The sequence below is a fragment of the Lethenteron reissneri genome, chromosome 4 (genome assembly GCF_015708825.2).
Source record: "Lethenteron reissneri isolate LAM-NWPU_2019-01 chromosome 4, ASM1570882v1, whole genome shotgun sequence".
Taxonomy (NCBI): Eukaryota; Metazoa; Chordata; class Hyperoartia; order Petromyzontiformes; family Petromyzontidae; genus Lethenteron; species Lethenteron reissneri.
The window spans coordinates 5001509-5020810 of NC_083782.1; the positions used below are offsets into that span (position 1 = coordinate 5001509).

The 19302-nt window shown below is 44.9% G+C and overlaps 2 protein-coding genes across 3 annotated transcripts in view; one reads left to right on the forward strand and one right to left on the reverse strand.

The window, feature by feature from the left end:
- LOC133349640 (uncharacterized) overlaps positions 1-14718 on the reverse strand; it is a 37900-nt gene extending 23182 nt beyond the window's left edge. The window contains exons 1-7 of the mRNA XM_061563249.1: positions 14547-14718; positions 11252-11392; positions 8661-8703; positions 8071-8149; positions 4879-4967; positions 4265-4411; positions 3475-3526 (exon numbers count right to left, since the gene is read on the reverse strand). Of these exons, the coding sequence (XP_061419233.1) occupies positions 3475-3526; positions 4265-4411; positions 4879-4967; positions 8071-8149; positions 8661-8703; positions 11252-11377 (536 nt within the window). The 5' untranslated portion in view covers positions 11378-11392; positions 14547-14718. The remainder of the gene's footprint in view (positions 1-3474; positions 3527-4264; positions 4412-4878; positions 4968-8070; positions 8150-8660; positions 8704-11251; positions 11393-14546) is intronic.
- A 320-nt stretch (positions 14719-15038) lies between these two features.
- The window catches only part of LOC133349647 (hippocampus abundant transcript 1 protein-like), a 31917-nt gene continuing 27653 nt past the window's right edge, over positions 15039-19302 (forward strand). For both annotated transcript variants that reach the window (XM_061563262.1, XM_061563270.1), the window contains exon 1: positions 15039-15203. In XM_061563262.1, the coding sequence (XP_061419246.1) occupies positions 15123-15203 (81 nt within the window). In that variant the 5' untranslated portion in view covers positions 15039-15122. The remainder of the gene's footprint in view (positions 15204-19302) is intronic.

The window sequence follows — 19302 nt, forward strand, 5'->3', positions numbered from 1 at the left end:
CGATTTTCCGTCACTCCTTACGGGCCGCAAACTCTAAACCCTCATCCGCACACACAAACAATGGCAGATGCGGATACTTCATGATGGCAAAAAATGGAAAATGCAAAAATAAAAATTCTGTTGCAATGTGTGGCGACTGTGGGCTCCACCCAGAACAGACCATGGAACAGACAGAGACTCCATGCCCGATTCACAAATACAAGTGAACATATTGGCAGCACACCGGTGCAGCGTAACACACCGGTGCAGCGTAACACACCGGTGCAGCGTAACACACCGGTGCAGCGTAACACACCGGTGCAGCGTAACACACCGGTGCAGCGTAACACACCGGTGCAGCGTAACACACCGGTGCAGCGTAACACACCGGTGCAGCGTAACACACCGGTGCAGCGTAACACACCGGTGCAGCGTAACACACCGGTCTTCATAAAACAGTCCGCTGATGTCGCTGTTGCCCTTGAGTGGGCTGCAGGCTCTCCATCAGAAGTTGTGTAGTGGTTTCTAATTAGGTGCACACACACACAGCTTGGAGGCAACACTATTTATTAACCGGTAAGTAATATAACACTGTACATGAGGTGGTGACCACCTTCCTCAACACACTAACACTCTGGAACACGACACAGAGTGGACCAGGCAGGCAACGGGCTGCCTGGTCCAGGACGACGACCCGGGACTTGAGGACTGATGATGTCTTCACTTCGGAGTTCAACAGCCTCGCTCTGCGTTCACACCACGCTTATATCTGCTCTGGCATGGCCGGCTCCGCCCAGGTCACGCCTCCCTTGCCAGGCCACGCCTCCCTTCCCCCCACCTCACGGGAGGTCTGGGTCCCTCAACTCGTGACCCCCCAGGCACCCCCTTGGGCCCCCCAGCCCTCGTACGGGCCGACACAGTAGTGACGTCCTATGTCACTACAGTTGCACTACGATTCAGCAGCTGCCTTCCCATTCGAACTTGTGACATCACGAGTCGTAATCTTTTGATTCCACCGTCCGCCAAGAAATGATTTGGGAAATTAATTGAGGAACCGTTCGACAAAGGCTAGGGCACGAGTACAAATCTGCCTTTGGAACAAGGAACCAATCGTCATCAGGCTGGGTGCTGCTATATGGCAACAGGCTGTGAAGCTTCGTGTTCAGCTGCTCATAACGTTCATCTTATGACTTTTTCGACATCATAAGAACTGATTTTGACGCACACCCCGCAAGATTTTCTGACCGGGGTTGTGAATCACGGTAAAATAAATAATTGTTGCGAAAAAGTACCTTTTTTTTTATGCCACGCACTACCGGTGTGCCGCCAATACGTTGAAATATGGAGAAGGAGAAAGAGACATCAGAGCACGATACATTGTGCTACTCCGGTCGCAATGGTCTGGCTCAACCACCCACGATGTAAAATAATAGTTGTTGCTCTGCATCAGGAGTCGGCAACCACAATGACAAGAAAGCCATTTTTGTTTTTAATTCGAGAAAACAACCGCCCCCCCCCCCCCAAATATTTAAATATCCACTACTGCGTGTGAACAACGTCACAAAACAGTCCTGAAAAAGCCGCCATGCGGCTCCGAAGCCGCAGGTTGCCCGACCCCCTGTTCTACATCAGCATCAGCCACACGGAGGAGGAGTCGCAACACGCTCGCTGCCCTCGGTGAACATAGCAACGGACCTGTGAGAGACGAGCTATTGTGGTTGCATGGGTGCTGTGTGTGCGCGCGCATGTACTGAGTTATCACGTTCCCCCTCTAAACGCTTGTGCTGATTAATAATTTACTGGACACGAGGGAGAGGTGGTTGAGCAAAGGCACAATTTGGCTGCGTTTCTCATTCCGTCCCAACTTTTTTTTTTACATATATACTTGCTGAAGTTCACGCCCAAACTCATCCTGGGTCAGTAATCCCAGCCACGATCATAATTCTAATTTCTCAGAGCCGAAAACACGATCTATAATCGTGATCTACGATTGCAAAATTGTCAAGACGTTCATTGAAATGTAAATTAATAAGCAGTGGAGGCTTCTGTTTCATCACCGATACTGTGGCACGCGTCTCACCAGCAACCACTGGGCCTTCCACCCCAGTTTTCCACGAAGGTTCAAGTAAAAATCGATTTAAAATCGATCATCCACTCGTGTGTGTAAGGATCTTATTTACATGTTTTGGAAACGTATTCAAACTACAGGTAGTCCTCGACTTACGATGGAGATGCGTTACGACGACCCCATCGTAAGTCAAAAATATCGTAAGTCGAAGATGGCCTAGCCTACCCAGGAGTCTTAAAGAATGGTGATAATTTAGCAAAACAGAGCAATTTACAGTACCGCACTGTATAAACTATATACTGCATGTATTTATTAATTACAATACTGTATTGCACAGTCAAATGTAAAGTAAAAAACAAGGTAAATTCCTAGCCTACCTATATGAACTGAAATTTAATATAAAGGCGGGAGATGCGTAAATCCTGGCAGCGTCCCAACGTACAGTGTCGTACCTCGTACGCTGCTGCATTTGCCTTCTGTGCGAAATTTCAAATATTTTACAATTTTGTCGTATCGCTATCGCCATCGTAAGATCGAAATATCTTAAGTCGGACCGTCATAACTCGGGGACTATCTGTATATGCCAATCTACCTTCAGGTTAAATGGATTGAATGAGACAGACCATACACGTGAGACAGCGAAACGAGACAGGGAAGCATCTATTCTTCAAAGGAATCATGCGCCAAATCGTGGCAATTCACTGAATCTGTGAAGGCTAGTGGCAGGGGAGAGGCGTTGATCATTGAACGTACTTAGTTTACATCTTACGTAGCCACCTGTGCTCATTGGAGGTGCGGAGGGAAAGACAACAAACTAAACACCAAAAGGAGTTCTAAAAGAAATGTGTGTACTTTTTTATTTAAAGCTTTCGTGACTGCAGGGATTCATATTCTTGGTTCTTTCGGTAAAGTCACATAGAAGGGAAATAATAAAATAATATAAATATAAAACAATAAAAATTCTCACGACGTTTCGACTGCAACATAAGCAATCATCATCAGCTGTGGATTTCACACCGAAAGAACCAAGAATATAAATGCGTGTATGTTGAACTTCTTTCGCACCGTACGTAGCGAACAGTGCTAATCGGAGGTGCGGGACAAGGAAAACAAACTAAACACAAAAAGCAATTCCTAAGAAATTAGTTTTCAATCTATATTCAATAGTGCATAGCTCCAGTGGCTTCCTAATATCGGAATGAAGGGCGTTCCGGATAGCTGCAGGAGCGCATCTGAAAACGCACGATGCAATGACCAATGCAGCGTCCGATGCCTAGCAATGCCTAGCCTTGTAAGCATGGCATCTGTCATCGTCTCAATGGTGACACCCTGCGTGAGAAAGAACACGGGGGGTGGTTGGGCGGGGGTGTTGCGAGAGAGGCAAGGGGGTGGCACGGTGCCTCGAGCCTTCACTGTTGTGGAGTTACCTTGGGGATGGAGCGACGCCGAAAGTGTGCACGGGTGTCCAGGTGAGAGACACTGCCATATGTCGTGAGTTGTCGTCGGGTGAGCGGACAGGGGTAGGGGGGGAGGCAGGGCAGTGGCGGTTAAGGTATGAGCCGTGCTGAATAAATAACGATACTTCCACTTATGGCCCCCGTGTTTGTTAGCAATCTTGACTTTGTTTCCTGATATTTTAGTATTTTTACACACTTTTACCCCGACTAGGTTATCGGCATCATGTCATGAGACGAAGTATCCATTCAGAAATGTTGCAGAGCAGTGCAACTCCTTTCTGGGAGAGAGCGGCCCAAGGAAGCGGATACCGCAGCACTACCGCTGAGATCCCTTCAAGCAACCTCTCGTCTCCACCGCAGACAACAGGACTTTCCCACTCGCTCTGTCACTGACAATAATGATCATTGCATGACAGCCGAACCGATATTTTTAATTCTTGGAATTTGGCCAAAGTAAGTGAAGAATCAAATTTTATGCAATTTTTTTTGTAAAGTAATTAGTGACCGGGCTGAGACAATGACCTCGCTACACTTACGAATGCGGTGTTAATCTTATAGGATTTGAACCCAGGAGCTCAGCGGTACCAGCTGAGTGCTCTGAGCCAACTAGCCACTTCAAGGATCATCTTTACTCGACACGCACAAGCCTAATGGAAACACCCGACCCCCCTTTGCAGGCCAGTGCTGCGTTCACTAATGTGCAAAGATAGGGATAGCTACCACGGGGGGGGGGGTCCCCCTTGCGTGCACTCACACGTACCCGTGTTGAACTGGAACACGTCGTTGCACGCCTGGCCTCCCCGCACACCTCCCATAACGTAGATGTCGTCTCCCAGCGCCGCCACGGCCGGGCAGAGGGCACGGGGGGCCAAGCCGCCCCCGCACACCTTCTCCCAACTCAGGGAATCTGCTCACAAGAGACACACGGGGCAAGAGGCGGAGGTGGAGGCGTTAGCGCGGCCTCGCTGTGCTAACGGTGTGCAAGCCACACTCTAGAACACGGGGGGTGTCGTCCTATGCACAGCAATGCACAGGTACTTTGTCATTTTAATTTTCAGCTTGTCAAGCTGTGAACGTGAATGGCAACCGAGGGGAAGACCTAAAGCCAGATGGTTGGTGATAATGATGAGATTGTGAGAGCGGGTCATTGGAAGTCAGGAGTTGACTCCGCTTCCTTTCATCTGCGTGATCTCATTGCTGTTGCGGTAGTGAAGTCTAGTGGCATTAATGTCATTGGCTGTGATGATCCGGACCTTGTTGATGTGACTTTAGCAATATCTCCCCAGAGATCTTTGTTTTCACGGAGGTGCGTGCACGCGATCGTGCATGCGCGTGCACGTGCGTGGACGTGTGTGCATGCGTGAACGTGCTCACCCAAGTGGAAGCGGAAAACCCCGATGAGCGCTTCACTCGCAACTAGCGAAGCCTGGCCTCCAAAGAGGTAGAGAGCACCCCGAACCGCACTGCACACACGCACGCACACAGAGAGTGCACGTTCAGCCTTAGAAGCTGCTGGAGCAGCCTTACTTGCTGGGCAGGACGACACCTGGCGACGTTTGTTTCCCCAGTACCGATGCTTACACACAGCAGCAGACTCCTGAGTTAACATAGGGAATGTCCAGCACCAGTTCAGATATCGCTCTGCAATAATTACAGCCATGGTTGGGAGTTGGATTGGTTTAGATCGCAGGGGTGTGGTACCGCAGTTTGCTAACCACTGTGCCACCTCTCACCAGGCACACAGATGCAGACACGCACACACACAGGCATGGCTCACGATATTGTCATATACTAATGAGATGCATTGATACTGGTAGGAACCTCCTGGTTACACCAGACCACAGGGGATTATTGTGTCCGTCGTGCAGGGAGGGGCTGGGTGGGGAGGGAGGGGCTGGGTGGGGAGGGTGGGGAGGGGGTGGGTGGGGAGGGTGGGGAGGGGCTGGATGGGGAGGGTGGGGTTGGGTGGGGGTGGGAGGGGTGGAGCTGGGTGGGGAGGGGCTGGTCACCCCGTGGTGCCCTTATAAAACTCAACGTTTAACCTACTCACGCCGGCTTCTGCCCGCCCTCACAGTCGGGCATATTTGCAGAATACACCACGCCGCCGTTGACCCTGCAGGCCATTGACCGAGCAACCCAACGTTCCTACCAGCTCCCTCCGCAGGAATGTGTTTAAACGGCGAGTTGAGTAAGAAGAGTATTGATCCCAATTACTCAGGGCCTTGCTGTTCTGAGTCACGGCTGATCAGGTTGGTTGGGGTGCGAGGTGGATTGGGATGGACTCGAAAGCAGTAAGGTTGTACGGTGCAGTACAACGTCTCATACCTTACCGTCACGTATCCAGCCTGACCAGTTAGCCACCCAAACCCAATGCTGTACGTGTGCGATCGATGTTCAAAATCCGACTTTTTCATGTACAGCAATGTATGTTACATAATGGGACCTTTTTTGGCAGTGTCAAAATTTGAAAAAAATAAGAATAGGTTTTACCTTTTCTGGCAATAAAACAGGTGTTAAGACGTTCAAACACCAAATAGAAACATTTTGCAAGGAATCATGTCTGCATTAACCACACGTCCTTGTGGTGAACATGCAAACAATGCAAACAGAACATTTGTTTTAAAAATATATGCATTGTCGTTAAAACTGATTGGTCTACACCAGAGACAGCCTTCTTCCTCGTCTCACCAGTGTCAGACCAGCGAACGCCTTTTAGCGTTCTCTGGTCCTCTGGTCTTTAGGGACTAGGCCCTAAAGAAAGCTGTCTCTGTTGTAGAACAATCAGTTTCAAAGACAATGCATATATTATAATCAAGAGCATGTTGTCTTTGCATGTTCTCACCACAAGTACGTGTGGTTAATGCAGACATGAATCATTGCGAAAAGTTTCTATTTGGTGTTTGAACATCTTAACACCTGTTTTATTGCCATAAAGGGTAAAAGCTATTCTTATTTCCTCAAGAAATGTATTTAGTGAATTCTTAATCTTGCATACATTCGCATACGTCTAAAGAACATCTTTATGATCAAAGCGATGACAGGTGAGTAAAAGAGCTCGTCGAGAAGATACTTCCCCAGCCGGAATAAGTTTATCTTCCCAGACGTTTCGACAGTTTGCACTTTATTTTTGGTGCTATAACCTATTTGTGCAGAGTGTAAACCGTCATTTGCTATAGGTATTCACGTATCCTGACCATTTCACGTATCTATCAATACAAGGACGTAGCCATGGAGTCAACATTGGGGAGGACAAAATCTTCCTGGGGGGTTGGGGGTCCCCCACCAGAAAAAAAATCTAAATTTGAAAACGAATTTCCTGCCTAAAATATAAAAACATTCACTAACACATAGGATGGACTTTTTTTTACAATAATATCTCATAGTGTAATTATTGTTTCATTGTATGTAATGGCAGAGATTAGGGATTAATAAAGTACAACCATAACCACAATCATATAAACAGAAATCTATTTATAGAAATATATTGGGGGAGACATTTTGAGCATATTTGAATATATATTATAATTACAGCCTTGCATCAATACAACATTGTGCACGGTATTGCAGGAGTACAAGGGGCAGCTGTTGTCATATAGAGACATTCGTAAATGTATTCTTTGCAGTATATTGTTGCGTGCATTATAGTTCTGTACTATTCTCGATGGTGTGGAAATGTGTTCAGGAGTTGAATACCCAGTCGCCACAACGAGAGGGTTTCAGGAAATCTTTTTTCGAGTTTTTGCTTTTGCTCCTCCTTTGAAGGAGCGGAGACTACAATGGTTTACTGCACGGTCCATAGTTTTGGTGGCATGGTCACAGTCGCACTGCTGTGGTTTTTCCTTAATTTTCTATTCATGAAGGAGATGTTGCGCATCGACCTGTTAATGTTCTCATGTGGCTGATGGTTACACCAGTGTCTTCGTGAAGAAATCTGAAATCCAGGAGGTGCGATGTTCGAGTTGTACAGGTGGATATGTGACACGGTCCAATTTTTTGAGCTTCAGGAGTTTAATTCCTAGTTTCTGAATATTTTTAAAGGGATCTCCCCAAAAAACATGTTCCATGTTGGACCGGTATATGCTTTTTGGTTTCCGAACAAATGCATAATAAGGTCGCACTCATTATACACAAAGTGCTTGCTACATATGAACCACGATACCTTGCTGATCTCATCAAGAAGCATAAATCATCACGTGAACTCTGGTCATCCTCGCAGCAGCTTTTGGATAACCATCGAACAAAGACAGTCACCGAATCGCACGCTTTCAGATGCACTTCCACGACCGTCTGGAAAGCTCTTCCTTCCGATATTAGGAAGCCACTAGAGCTATGCACTTTTAAATCCCGATAGAAAACTCATTTCTTTAGAACTGATTTTTGTGTTTAGTTTGTTGTCCTCCCATACCTCTGATTCGCACGGTTGGCTACGTACGATGCGAAAGAAATTCAACATACATATTATATCTAGCCATGCTACTTCCACGACACAATGTACCTCTCACATTGTGGAAGTGGCCAGGTGGGAGTATGCAGGAAGGGTGCGAGAGACAAGGGGAGGCCACTCACCAAAGAGAGTGACCAAATCGGGCACAGGGCAGGTGTCCACTGTGAGGGACCTCCTCCCACGACAGTTCTGTAGGGGTCACTGTGGACATATGAACGGGTTCGCTGGTCACATGGCATGGGGATCGGCCTTCATCCTGCAGTGGATTCACAAAAGAACTGTACCTGTGCAATGCATTCGTGGATGGAACAATGATGAGAAAGAGTCACTGAAATTGTCAACAAACTTCGTGTGGCGGGCATGGTGGTGCGTAGCACGGGTGTTGTGATTAGACACTGGACTCTTGAGCTAGGCTAACCGGTTGATTAACAAATCTATTACTCTTCCGATGATAGGTTAAATTACTCAACCACTGGGAAGGGAGTAATGGGCAGGGTATGGTGACATCATCAGCATCAACGGCAGCGTCAGGGGTTTCCTGTCTTCGGGAGGCAGTACAGGAAGTTGGGAAGGCCGCCAATTTATAAAGGGGCCCGAACAGTAACTCACGAAACAAGTTGTTGATTGCATCGGAGTCGATTAGCGGGACTTGTTCATCAACCAAGCTCGAGTTTGAGCCCGAGGTGCGCTGCGTGTGTGTGCACGTGCTCACCCACGAGCATGTGGAGGTCGTTGTAGAGGATCGCCTCCCCATCCTGCCACAACACACACGCCAATGCGTTCAGAGATAAAAAAAAAAATCAATGACCAGATTAATGTTGCGTAGTACGTGACGGCATGGTTATTATATGCCAGGGCTTCCCCAGGCATTTGTTTTTTTGGTCCCATTTTGCTGACTGTAATTTGTGCCCTACAATAAAAATGCAATCACAGGAGTTTACTTGTGAGCAAAGCACTGAGAATGCATCCAATCTCATCAGATCTCAGAAACGTTTCATTGTTGAGCCTGGATAGTGTTTGGATGGGTGACCGACGACCTTTGCGCTAATAGGTTGCCAGAGTTATCTCAGGGCTGTGGGTAGGAAAGGCATGTGGCAGCCTAGTGTATTGTTATATTTCGATTTAAAGCTACAGGGATTCATCTTCTTGGTTCTTTCGGTAAAGTCACGTAGAAGGGAAATAATAAAATAATAAAATATTAATAATAATAAAATGTCGTGAGAATTTTGTATTATTATTTTATAATTTCCTTTCTACATAACTTTACCGAAAGAACCAAGACTATGTCTTGTAGTGTACTTCCGTGTCTGCTCCCCACCTTCACCAACCAATACTTACCAACGTGATGAAGTACGGGCCAATAACCCTCATGAGATGGTGTGACTGTAATACGGAGTACACGAGGTGTACACGTCTCGGCAATTTGATTGATTGTCGCAAGTTTGGGTTGCAATATGATTCAGGGATCGATTATTTTTTGTTTATTATTTTCTCATTTATTTTCTCATCTGTCCATTCACTCAAATGTGACAATGGTAAATAATTTGCATACATCAATTTGTAAGTGCACAATCGGATGTATGCATCGTGAGCGAAAGAACGGTTATTTAGTGGGATGAATGCATTGTTGCATACTTAGTACAGTATCCACTATGACAGTTTCATTATAAATAATCACCACCATCTTACATTTATGAATTGACACATTTCTACCGACTTCAATTCAAATTACCAATTATCTAGTCATTCTGAGATATTAACGAGTACTGTATGTCACAATGAAGCAAAGTGTCTGCAATTAAACCAGGCAAGCTTCAAATGAGTCTCATTGTGTTTCGTTTACCTTTTCGTGCTTTGTGTCATATATATCCTTATTATGCCTGTCACACAATCACACAATATTGTAGGATCTTGAAAGGCAAGCAGGATTGAGCCTGGATAGTGTTTGGATGGGCAATCACCACGTTATGTTATGGGCAGCAGAGGTAAGTGCAGCAAATATTTTACTGGTCTTATATGGCCCTACCATCTGTTCTCCCCATCTTCGCCAACCCGAACTGATCAGCGTGATGAAGTATGTTTAAACAAAAAAAAACATGACCCATATCGCCTGGAGAGGCCATCATCCAGCAGTGGATTACCTAAAGGGCTGTCCTTGTATGTGTACATATCATTATTTCGATATTTTTTTCATTCTTCTTCTCATGGGTATCTTAATTTGACTCTGTGAGTTTTAGGCATGTCCACTGAAATGTGAATCGTGAGTATTGCTGAAAGATGCTGGACAGAATCCAACTTGGGATATTTCGGCCTCTTCCGTGTTGGCATTTTAACGCCAAAAACTGAAAGGTGCAGAGTAGCGGTGGTGGCAAAGCCAAAAAAACGCTCTTTGATGTTGAAACGAACACTGTGCCACGGAGTAGCCACGTGTATAAAAGCGGGATTGGATTTACTGTTGTCAAAGTGGAAAAAAGCTGGCAAGGCAGTCGAATAAGAAGAGATCCCGCATTTTTTTAAATAGAATTTTGACTACGAAGAAATGCAAATGCACATACAGAAGAGAGGCACGCCGAGCCCTTCAGCTCATTACTACACCCAGTTTTAAAATAACATTATTTGTGGAGTAAATATATATATATTTTTTAAAATATTATATTTCAAAACATTTATCGAAAAGAATTACGTCTGAAAACGAGAGAGAGAGAGCGCAAGGTCTCCGCTTTGTCGAGCAGCAAACAAGGTGACACACGCCCAAGGGCATGGGGTCACCAACAGTCAGTTCCATCACGTGCTCCGCTTGTGGGAGACCTTGTACTCTGTAGCCGAGCCTGGCTTCGAGAGGTTTTATAGTCTCTGTCGGGGAACGGTAGCGTCGCAGTTTGCGCACGGTGCTATGAACCCGGTGGCCCGAGTTCGATTCCCGCTCACGGGCGGACACCAGTGACGATTATTTGTTCCTGGGCCTCTGCCAGCTCGACTCGGTCTCAAATGAGTGTGCGGTGTGTAAACGTCGCCACTTGGGAGACAAAGGCGGCCGGGCGTGGTATTGGCCACCCACCTCCTCGTGTGCCGTGCCAGCCTTCTTAGGTGCTCGCTAACAGCAATTGCCCCATAGGTTTGTTAAGGGATATCTTTGTCTTATTTGCTCCAGTTGGTAAATACATTTCAGTGGGGGAATCCCTGTGGGCCCCGATGCCACCTTGCGCTACACACACTTTCGTAGGAATGCATTACAATGAGTGGCAGCTCGTGAAGGGTGTGAGGCTGGACAGACATAGTTTGGAGACACGGTTACACAGGCACCTCCATGCTGCAACCTCCAAACGTGAAGGCGATGTCACCCACGACAGCGGTGGCGTGGCCGTGTCGGGCACTCGGTGGTGACCCTTTGACTTCCTGCTCAATCCACTGGCCGCTCACCAGTGCCATCGTTGGGCTCGGGCTCTGTGCAAGCGAAAAAATTAACCCGTAAAAACAAAGTTTTTCACTATAAATCCTTTATATGCGTGGCGGCTAGAGTCCTTTCGTCATCTGGCTTGAGATGGCTGCCACCTATGGGTCAGATGATTGCCTGCCACCATTAAGCAATTCGTAATTAAATATAATTTATTTTTTCCTAAAAAGTGTAAAATTTTGGAAAAAAATTTTACGAAAATAAATTGGCACGCACAACGAGTCTGTGTGCAAAATGTCAGCTCGATTGGATCACGGGAAGTGGGTTAAAAAACGACCGAAAGATTTGCACGGTCGTAAGTGCGCAAGCAAGCAAGCAAGTGAACTTAATATAAAGGATTTAAAAAGACAAAAAATTATGATGAATAAATGGATGTCTTAGCCATTTAAGATGATATGCACCAATTAACGACTTCCTACATCAGGCACAATTGGTAAGTCTGCACACGACACATATATATATAAAACACACAAGGGAAATCACTCGTTATGCAACGCAGCATGATGTAATGTGTTGGCCATACATATGATTAAATATTAACATTCAAGTTACCGTCATATTTAATCAACCCGCTCGTAATCCCCGATGTAGAAGACATTCTATGATATAAGCAGCACTTCTATATAAATTAGGATTGTTAAGACATTAACCGTTACCCCGTTTTGAAATGGACCGATCATCATTTCCACAGGTGATTTTAGACATTAACGCAACGATTTCAATGCGCAGATGGTACGCACCTCCGATTATCACGGTTGGCTACGTACGATGCGAAAGAAGTTCAACACATATACATGCAAACATTGGAATATAACTCCAGAACATAGTGCTGCGGTCTTGTAGAAAGAAAGAAGGAATATATAAGTGCCTTGAAAGCAAAACTATTCATCAAATGCGGCATTACGATATGGTCCTTCTGCATGGCACAACGTTTACAAGCCAGTGGTGGAAATTACACATTAGGGGCCATCCATTTAGTCCGTACACATGGAGGGAAGGGGGGTAACCCAAATGCGTATGCTTGCGTATGGGGGGGTCTACTGACAATGTACACATAGGAAACGGTGGAGGGTGAAGCCTCCATAATAATTTGTCTACATTGGCCTTCAAATGAGTTAGATAGTCCGACGATGGACTATATTATTGCTTAAACACGTTAATATTATGAATCCTTGATCGTTTCTGCGTGGATTAAATATTGGCCGTTCTGTAGGATTCGGGGGGGGGGGGGGTGTAAAGAGTTCGCGTGCGTACAGGGAGGGGGAGAGGGGTTACGTTTTGACTGATTTTGTGCGTACCTACTAAATTGATGACCCCTTACTTTATCTGATACGAGTCTATACGGGGCATATTACAATAGGATACGCTACTTTAAAACAATGATACAATGGTGCCTCTAACAGTTACAATAAGCCTCCTTGTCAGGAATTACCTCTTCTCTCCTGCACATTGCTGTGTTTATTTTGCTCACAATGACACTGGTATTTAACGCCAAACAACACCATTCGCTGCTTAAGTGGCACCGACGTCACCGCGGTGCTTCGTGCCAGGCTAGGTGCACATCGAGGCTGTCACGTGAAGTGCCGCAGGGCCCCACTGACAGGAGGTCATTGGCCAGATGTCGTGGCACTGTGTGAGAGTCCCCACACTTTACACCCAACCACATGGCCATAGAGTAACTGTGGTGGCCCCCCATTTAATCCGATTGGAGAGCGTCCTAATAAACGATGCACACCGCCACTGTGGAAACATCCATCACGCTCATCAACAGCACCAAAGACTATTTTACAAAAGGTCTTTAACCGATAATGTGTCACTGAATTAAGCTTATATTCATCTTCTTGTTTCTTTCGGTAAAGTCACGTAGAAGGGAAGTAATAAAATAATAAAAATAAAACATAATAAAACAATTCTCACGAATTGTTTTATTATTGTAAAGAAAACCCGTTTGACAATTTGTGTAAGGGGCCGTCCATAAATGACGTCACGCGATTTTGGACGATTTTTGACCCCCCCCCTCGTCACGCGGCGTCACAAAAAGTCAGACCCCCCCTCAAATATGACGTCACAAAGCTCTGCCCCCCCCCCCCAAAATGCTTCAAATCGCTTTAAACTATTGTCATTGTAGTGCGTATTTAATGTGGCGCTGCACTCTGATGTTGTAGGAGAAAACATTTGTTAAAAAGTCTATTTAATTAAGTAGAACGTGTTGTCTATATTTATTTAAAGTTACGCTTTTTGATGTGACGTCACATTTCTCACCCCCCCCCCCTCGTCACACATCGTCACAAATGTCCCCCCCTAGGTGCGTGACGTCATTTATGGACGGCGTCGAAAAAAATACTATTAAATTTTGATTTAAAGCTTTCGTGACTGCAGGGATTCATATTCTTGGTTCTTTCAGTCGAAACGTTGTGAGAATTTTTTTAATATTTATATTATTTTAATTTTTTTCTTTCTACGTGACTTTACCGAAAGAACCAAGAAAATAATATTAGTCACGTATTCCGAACCTGTTAACCCCTTATGACAGACCCATTCAAACCTTATTGGTCACCCCGTGCCCTTATTAATATCAACGTTCATCCTACAAAGTTCTTATTGAAACGACTGTACACCGCATGCCCCTGAAAACTAAATTTTCCATGTACAAGAATACGAGTCAAACCGTGTGGTTTGACAAAGATATGTAAGATATCTTTATAAAATATAAAAAATGCCTTTTATAGGTTAGATGTTGTTATACCAGCAGCCCTCAAAACTATCACAATCTGCTCATATGTCTGTCTATAGTTTTCTGGTTAGATTTTTGTTGCTATTTCATTTATACCTGACGATGATTGCTTGTGTTGCAATCGAAACGTCGTATGCTATTATTTAAGTTATTATTTTATCTTTATACGTGACTTTACCGAAAGAACCAAGAGTTTATCACAATACAGCTTACAAACTACAACACAGTACAAAGCAAGCATTCAAATACACGTTCGAAATTACGGGTTGTAATTCTCATACAAATTATACAATTAGATTACCTCAAGAGTTCAACAGATAATATATAAATTACCAGATCATATATACTGTATATTTATGCGTGACAGGCAAATACAGATAGAAAATTTCGCTAAACAGTTCAAACATTACCTTTAATGAGCTCTTTCGTGTTACCGCTCGCCCTGCTTGTGCTACTTTCAAAAATAAAACCTTTATAGTTGCACACAAATGTTATATTAAACAAATAAATACAATTATAATAAACGCCAATCTTTCTCACGACCCAATCTTTTTACGCAGTCGACTGGATGCGAGGGGCGGGGCCACGTGCTGTGGGGGGTGGGGGCAGCGGGGGGGGGGTCGGCGTCCCAGCGTTGCTAGGCAACATTCGAATTACGTCACCCGCAGGCAACCCCCGTGACGTCACGCGCAACACGCCAGCTCGCGCGATATGACGTCACCGCCGAAGTATAATCGTCAACGGTTTGGTGGATCTGATTAGTGACGTCATCCCGCAACACGGGGGGTTTTTTTTAATGCAAATAACGTCACACAACAAAAACACAGCGGCGATGACGTCATTTTCTCCGACGCGGAGGTGAGGCGTCAACACGCGCGGGTGACGTCACGCCGCCGGCCCAGACGGAGAAGTTCGCTTACAATAGCGGAGGCGGGCAGGAGGTGTAGCGGGTATTGATTTTATCCGCCGCTGAAGATGATGATAATATGACGCAGGGCAAGAAAAAGAAGAGGGTAAATCGCAGCGTGATGCTCGCCAAAAAACTCATCATCAAGGAGGGCGGCGCGGTGAGTTTTCGATGGAGGGTTCGGGTCTGCCGAGTAGGCCGCAAGAGAGACACCGGTCTAGGCTAGATTCTCCGCCCGGTGACAGTGGGACTTGAGCGGCAAGGGAACCCCAGGCCGCATCGGTCGCGGAACGAGGGGCGATAGAAATTTGTGTAAATGTGTGATTTTTTTTTATTGTGGTTGTGATAGAGGGTGACCCCCCCGTGGGAGATGGAGCGGTGAAATCCGCTCGTGTGCAGTTACTCGGTGATATGATGCGTCGCAGCACTGTGACAGATGACGACTTATGGGAAACATCCAGCAGTGGATTGAGCATGTCTGGCGATGGTGATAATAGTGGATATGTGTAATGCGATCGTGCGTGATTTGTGGTGGCGGGTAGGTTGTCGTGCTGTTTTGATTCAAGGATAATCATGTGCAGATGTTTACTGTGATTCCATATGTTTTCGTCTATTGGAGCGATGCGTACTGGACTTAGTTATTGATTCTCATGTATTGTTAATAGCGAACAACAAACCAGTAATAGCCGAACGAACCCTTATTGCGTGAAATATTTCTCATTCGCCTTGATTTATTTCGTATCAGCCTTTGACCAATTCACACGGAATTTCGCTCGATCTCGTCGGATCTCAGACGTTCAGCAGGATTGTGCCTGGATAGTGTTGCAATGGGTACCACCATGCACAACGTGTCAATTGGGTCTTGGGGCAGAAGAGGGAAAACCCCATTGTACTTTACTTCTATGTTCCCATAGATATGCTTAACGCTTTCACCAACTCGCACGGGCTCGGCGTGAATTTTGGTGAAATAATCCTCGAGGCTGATCCGGCGTGGCGAAGCCGTGGCACATGTTGTATGTATCCCCCCGTCAATTTCCTGCGCTTGGAACGTCGACTGCCGTTAAAACAGAAACTATATCACTATCGAAACTGAAGAGAGACCATTGCCTGAAACGTTAGCCTGCTAAATATTGTTACGTTAAAAATGTAGTTGGTAAGATCTTATATTTATGGCAATACAGCCATGCTCTTGGTTATTTCGGTGAAGTCACGTGACTTTACCGAAATAACCAAGAATATGAATCCCTGCAGTCACGAAAGCTTTAAATAAAAATACAGCCATACTTCATCAAACTGTCCACTGCTGGATGAAGGCCTCTACAGACCATTCCCACCCCATCTCCCCATTGCTGTTGCTTCTTCTCCTTTGTACGCCGTTCCATCACCAGTCCTGTATTGTCCTTTGGCCATCAATCCATCTGTTAATGTGCCCCACTCGTCAATCCCAGTTACATTTCTTAGCGGTTAATGTTTTTCGGATAATGATTTGTTATCCGAGCCATGTGTTGCCCTCTCTGTCTCTCCGTGTATTTCTAAGTATGAATTTATCCATACTTTTGCGTTTTTGTGTATTTATTAGTTTTAGTTATGTCAGTGTACGTGCTACTGATTGATATGTCATACACGTTTTGTAACCTAAATATATGATTTGGTGACGTTGCATTGACAATGGTGCACAAGCATGTACATAGCACGATGTATTTGCTATGAAGAAGGGCTATTACCTGGAACGTCGCCTATTATATATTTTTATTTACGTGCAGTCTTTTTTACAAATGTGCTGAGATTATTTTGTTGATTGAAACCTTTGGGTTTTCAAGCACATTCGTATGTTGATTTTAGTTATGATTTTTTTTTTTACAAACGCACCCCATACTGCTATCATCCACCTATTATGTCATCATTGGGACCCAGAGCCACTGTTGGTAAGAGCCGTAGTTACACATTTCTGTGATTCCCAGTTGCGGCCCTCCAGTATAAATTATTCTTTCTGTCCGTGACTTTTGTACAGCTCTAAATATGTTGAGCCTAACTTTGCAGCCTTCATTGTTTAATTCTTTAATTTACAATTTACTTCCATTATTTGATTTAATTATTTTGTCATCAGCAAACCTTAAATGGTTAATCCATTCTCTTTTTGTATTTATGGCTTTTATTGCCCCAATACACTTTTTAGAAAACATATTTTAAGGTTGCTGTAACGTATCACTTTCTCCATGCAACCTAAGTCTATCTCCCATATTTGTAAATGGTTTTCAGAAGTTAACGGATGTTTTATTGAAACCTTGTTTATGACAGCTGGGATGTCCATTGAATCAAATGCATTTTCATAATCCACAAAACCATGAATAAGGGTATTTGAATTTCATTAATCCTTTCTAAATGGAGTGTGATCAACGGTTGAAAACCCTTTTCCAAATCCAGTTATCGTTAATTCGTATGAAATATTGACAACATGGATTTTTTATTCACAGCCAAGTGTGGTGGCTCGCACCTGTGATTTAGTGTTGTAGAGGCAAGGGTTAGTGGATCACACACAGATGAGTGAAAACTATTGGGCTGTAAGGTGGCCAGAACAAAGTGTGGGTCGATGAACCCGTTTGTGTAGACCCTATGAGTGTTCTCCCGTCTCAAGCATGATGGGTTTCCATGATGTGTACCCCATTTTCCTCCCACATTCAAAGCATTCCGAAAGAAGGAATGACCCAAACATCCCAATGCAGGACCCTCCTGAGAAAAAGAGTCTTGAAACTCAGTGAGGATATTCAGAATATACGATTATATCGCTGTGAAGCGACAGGGAAATTAGAAATGGAGCAGAAGTGAAATCCTACCCTCGCAGGCATAGCACGTGGTGGTGAAATTGGAGTAAAATTGTAATGAATTTGATGAAGTTGCTGATACAATACTGTACATTTAGCATACAAAAAATTCAACTGATACTGTGTTATGAAGACCAGACGATGTTCATACCACGATGAGTTGATGTGATAGGTTAATGCTGGAATTAACATTGTTATGATAATATTACAATGAGTAATCCTTTTAGCTGGTTTTTCACATAGAGCCTGTCAATTTATGTTTTATTATAGGCAACAAGACCCCCTCATTTTAGCCTCGGATACTGCTGGCGCCAGTCCCGTTAGCGAACATATATTGAGGTCTGCACACAAACACGTGTCATGTTTCGAGACGTAGCATGCTAGTCGTGCTATCAGCATGCTGCCATCATAAGTCAACTGACACTGTGGCCTTGATAATCACAGAAAGAAAGTCAACACATCAACATGTCAATTATGGCAGTGAGCAGCGTCACTAATTTGCCTTGTGGATTTACTGTTAAACAATCTAGATGCCTTAATATTAACCTACTTTTGCGTATCTATGACTTGGTGTTGTTAGGGGATATTTACACGCATGCGTGTGCGTGTGTGTGAGCAGTGGGGGAGTGGTAGTGTAGCGGTTAGCGCGCTGCGCTACGAACCCGGCTACCCAAGTTCGATTCCCACTCATGGCCCAACATCAGTGACGAATAATCTGAACCGGTCCTGGCCCTCCCCTAGGTCGACTCGGCCTTAAATGAGTACCTGGTGCGATGTGTAAACATCGCCCACTAGGGAGACAAAAAGGCCGGGCGTGGTGCTGGCCACCCACCCCCTAGGTCAGGGGTCGGCAACCTACGGCTCCGGAGCCGCATGCGGCTCTTTACGGGCTGCTTCTTGACGATGAGTACGTATGTACAGTATGTACTCAGATGCATTGCGGCTCTTGAAATACTGAATTTTGTACCGAATTGGAAAGAAATGGCTCTTCTTGTTATTTTGGTTGCCGACCCCTGCCCTAGGTCTACCGTGCTGGGCTTGTCCCAATAGTTTGTGAAGGCTATACAGGGGACTTTTGTCTTTGTTTCCTTGTGTAAGTGAGCACGTGTATTTGTTTATATAGTGTTGTGTTAACAACAAGCGAGACGCAAAGGTGGCATGGTGTAGTTTTGGTCACACCACCCTCTCATAAACCATCCCAGCTTTAATAGTTGTTTTTTTTAACAGTACTTACCTTAACAGTTTGTAAGACTCTGCAAGGGATATGTATCTTTCCGTTTATAGTGAGAAATGGTGCAATTGTAAGTGCACTGTACTCATTATGGGCCAAGTAGCTGGCGTGGTGACTGAGTGCACTACTGACCACACCACTCGTTCTTTATTCCAGCCTTAATAGATGCTTGCCAACTGTACTAGCTCCAGCACTTCTATAAGGCT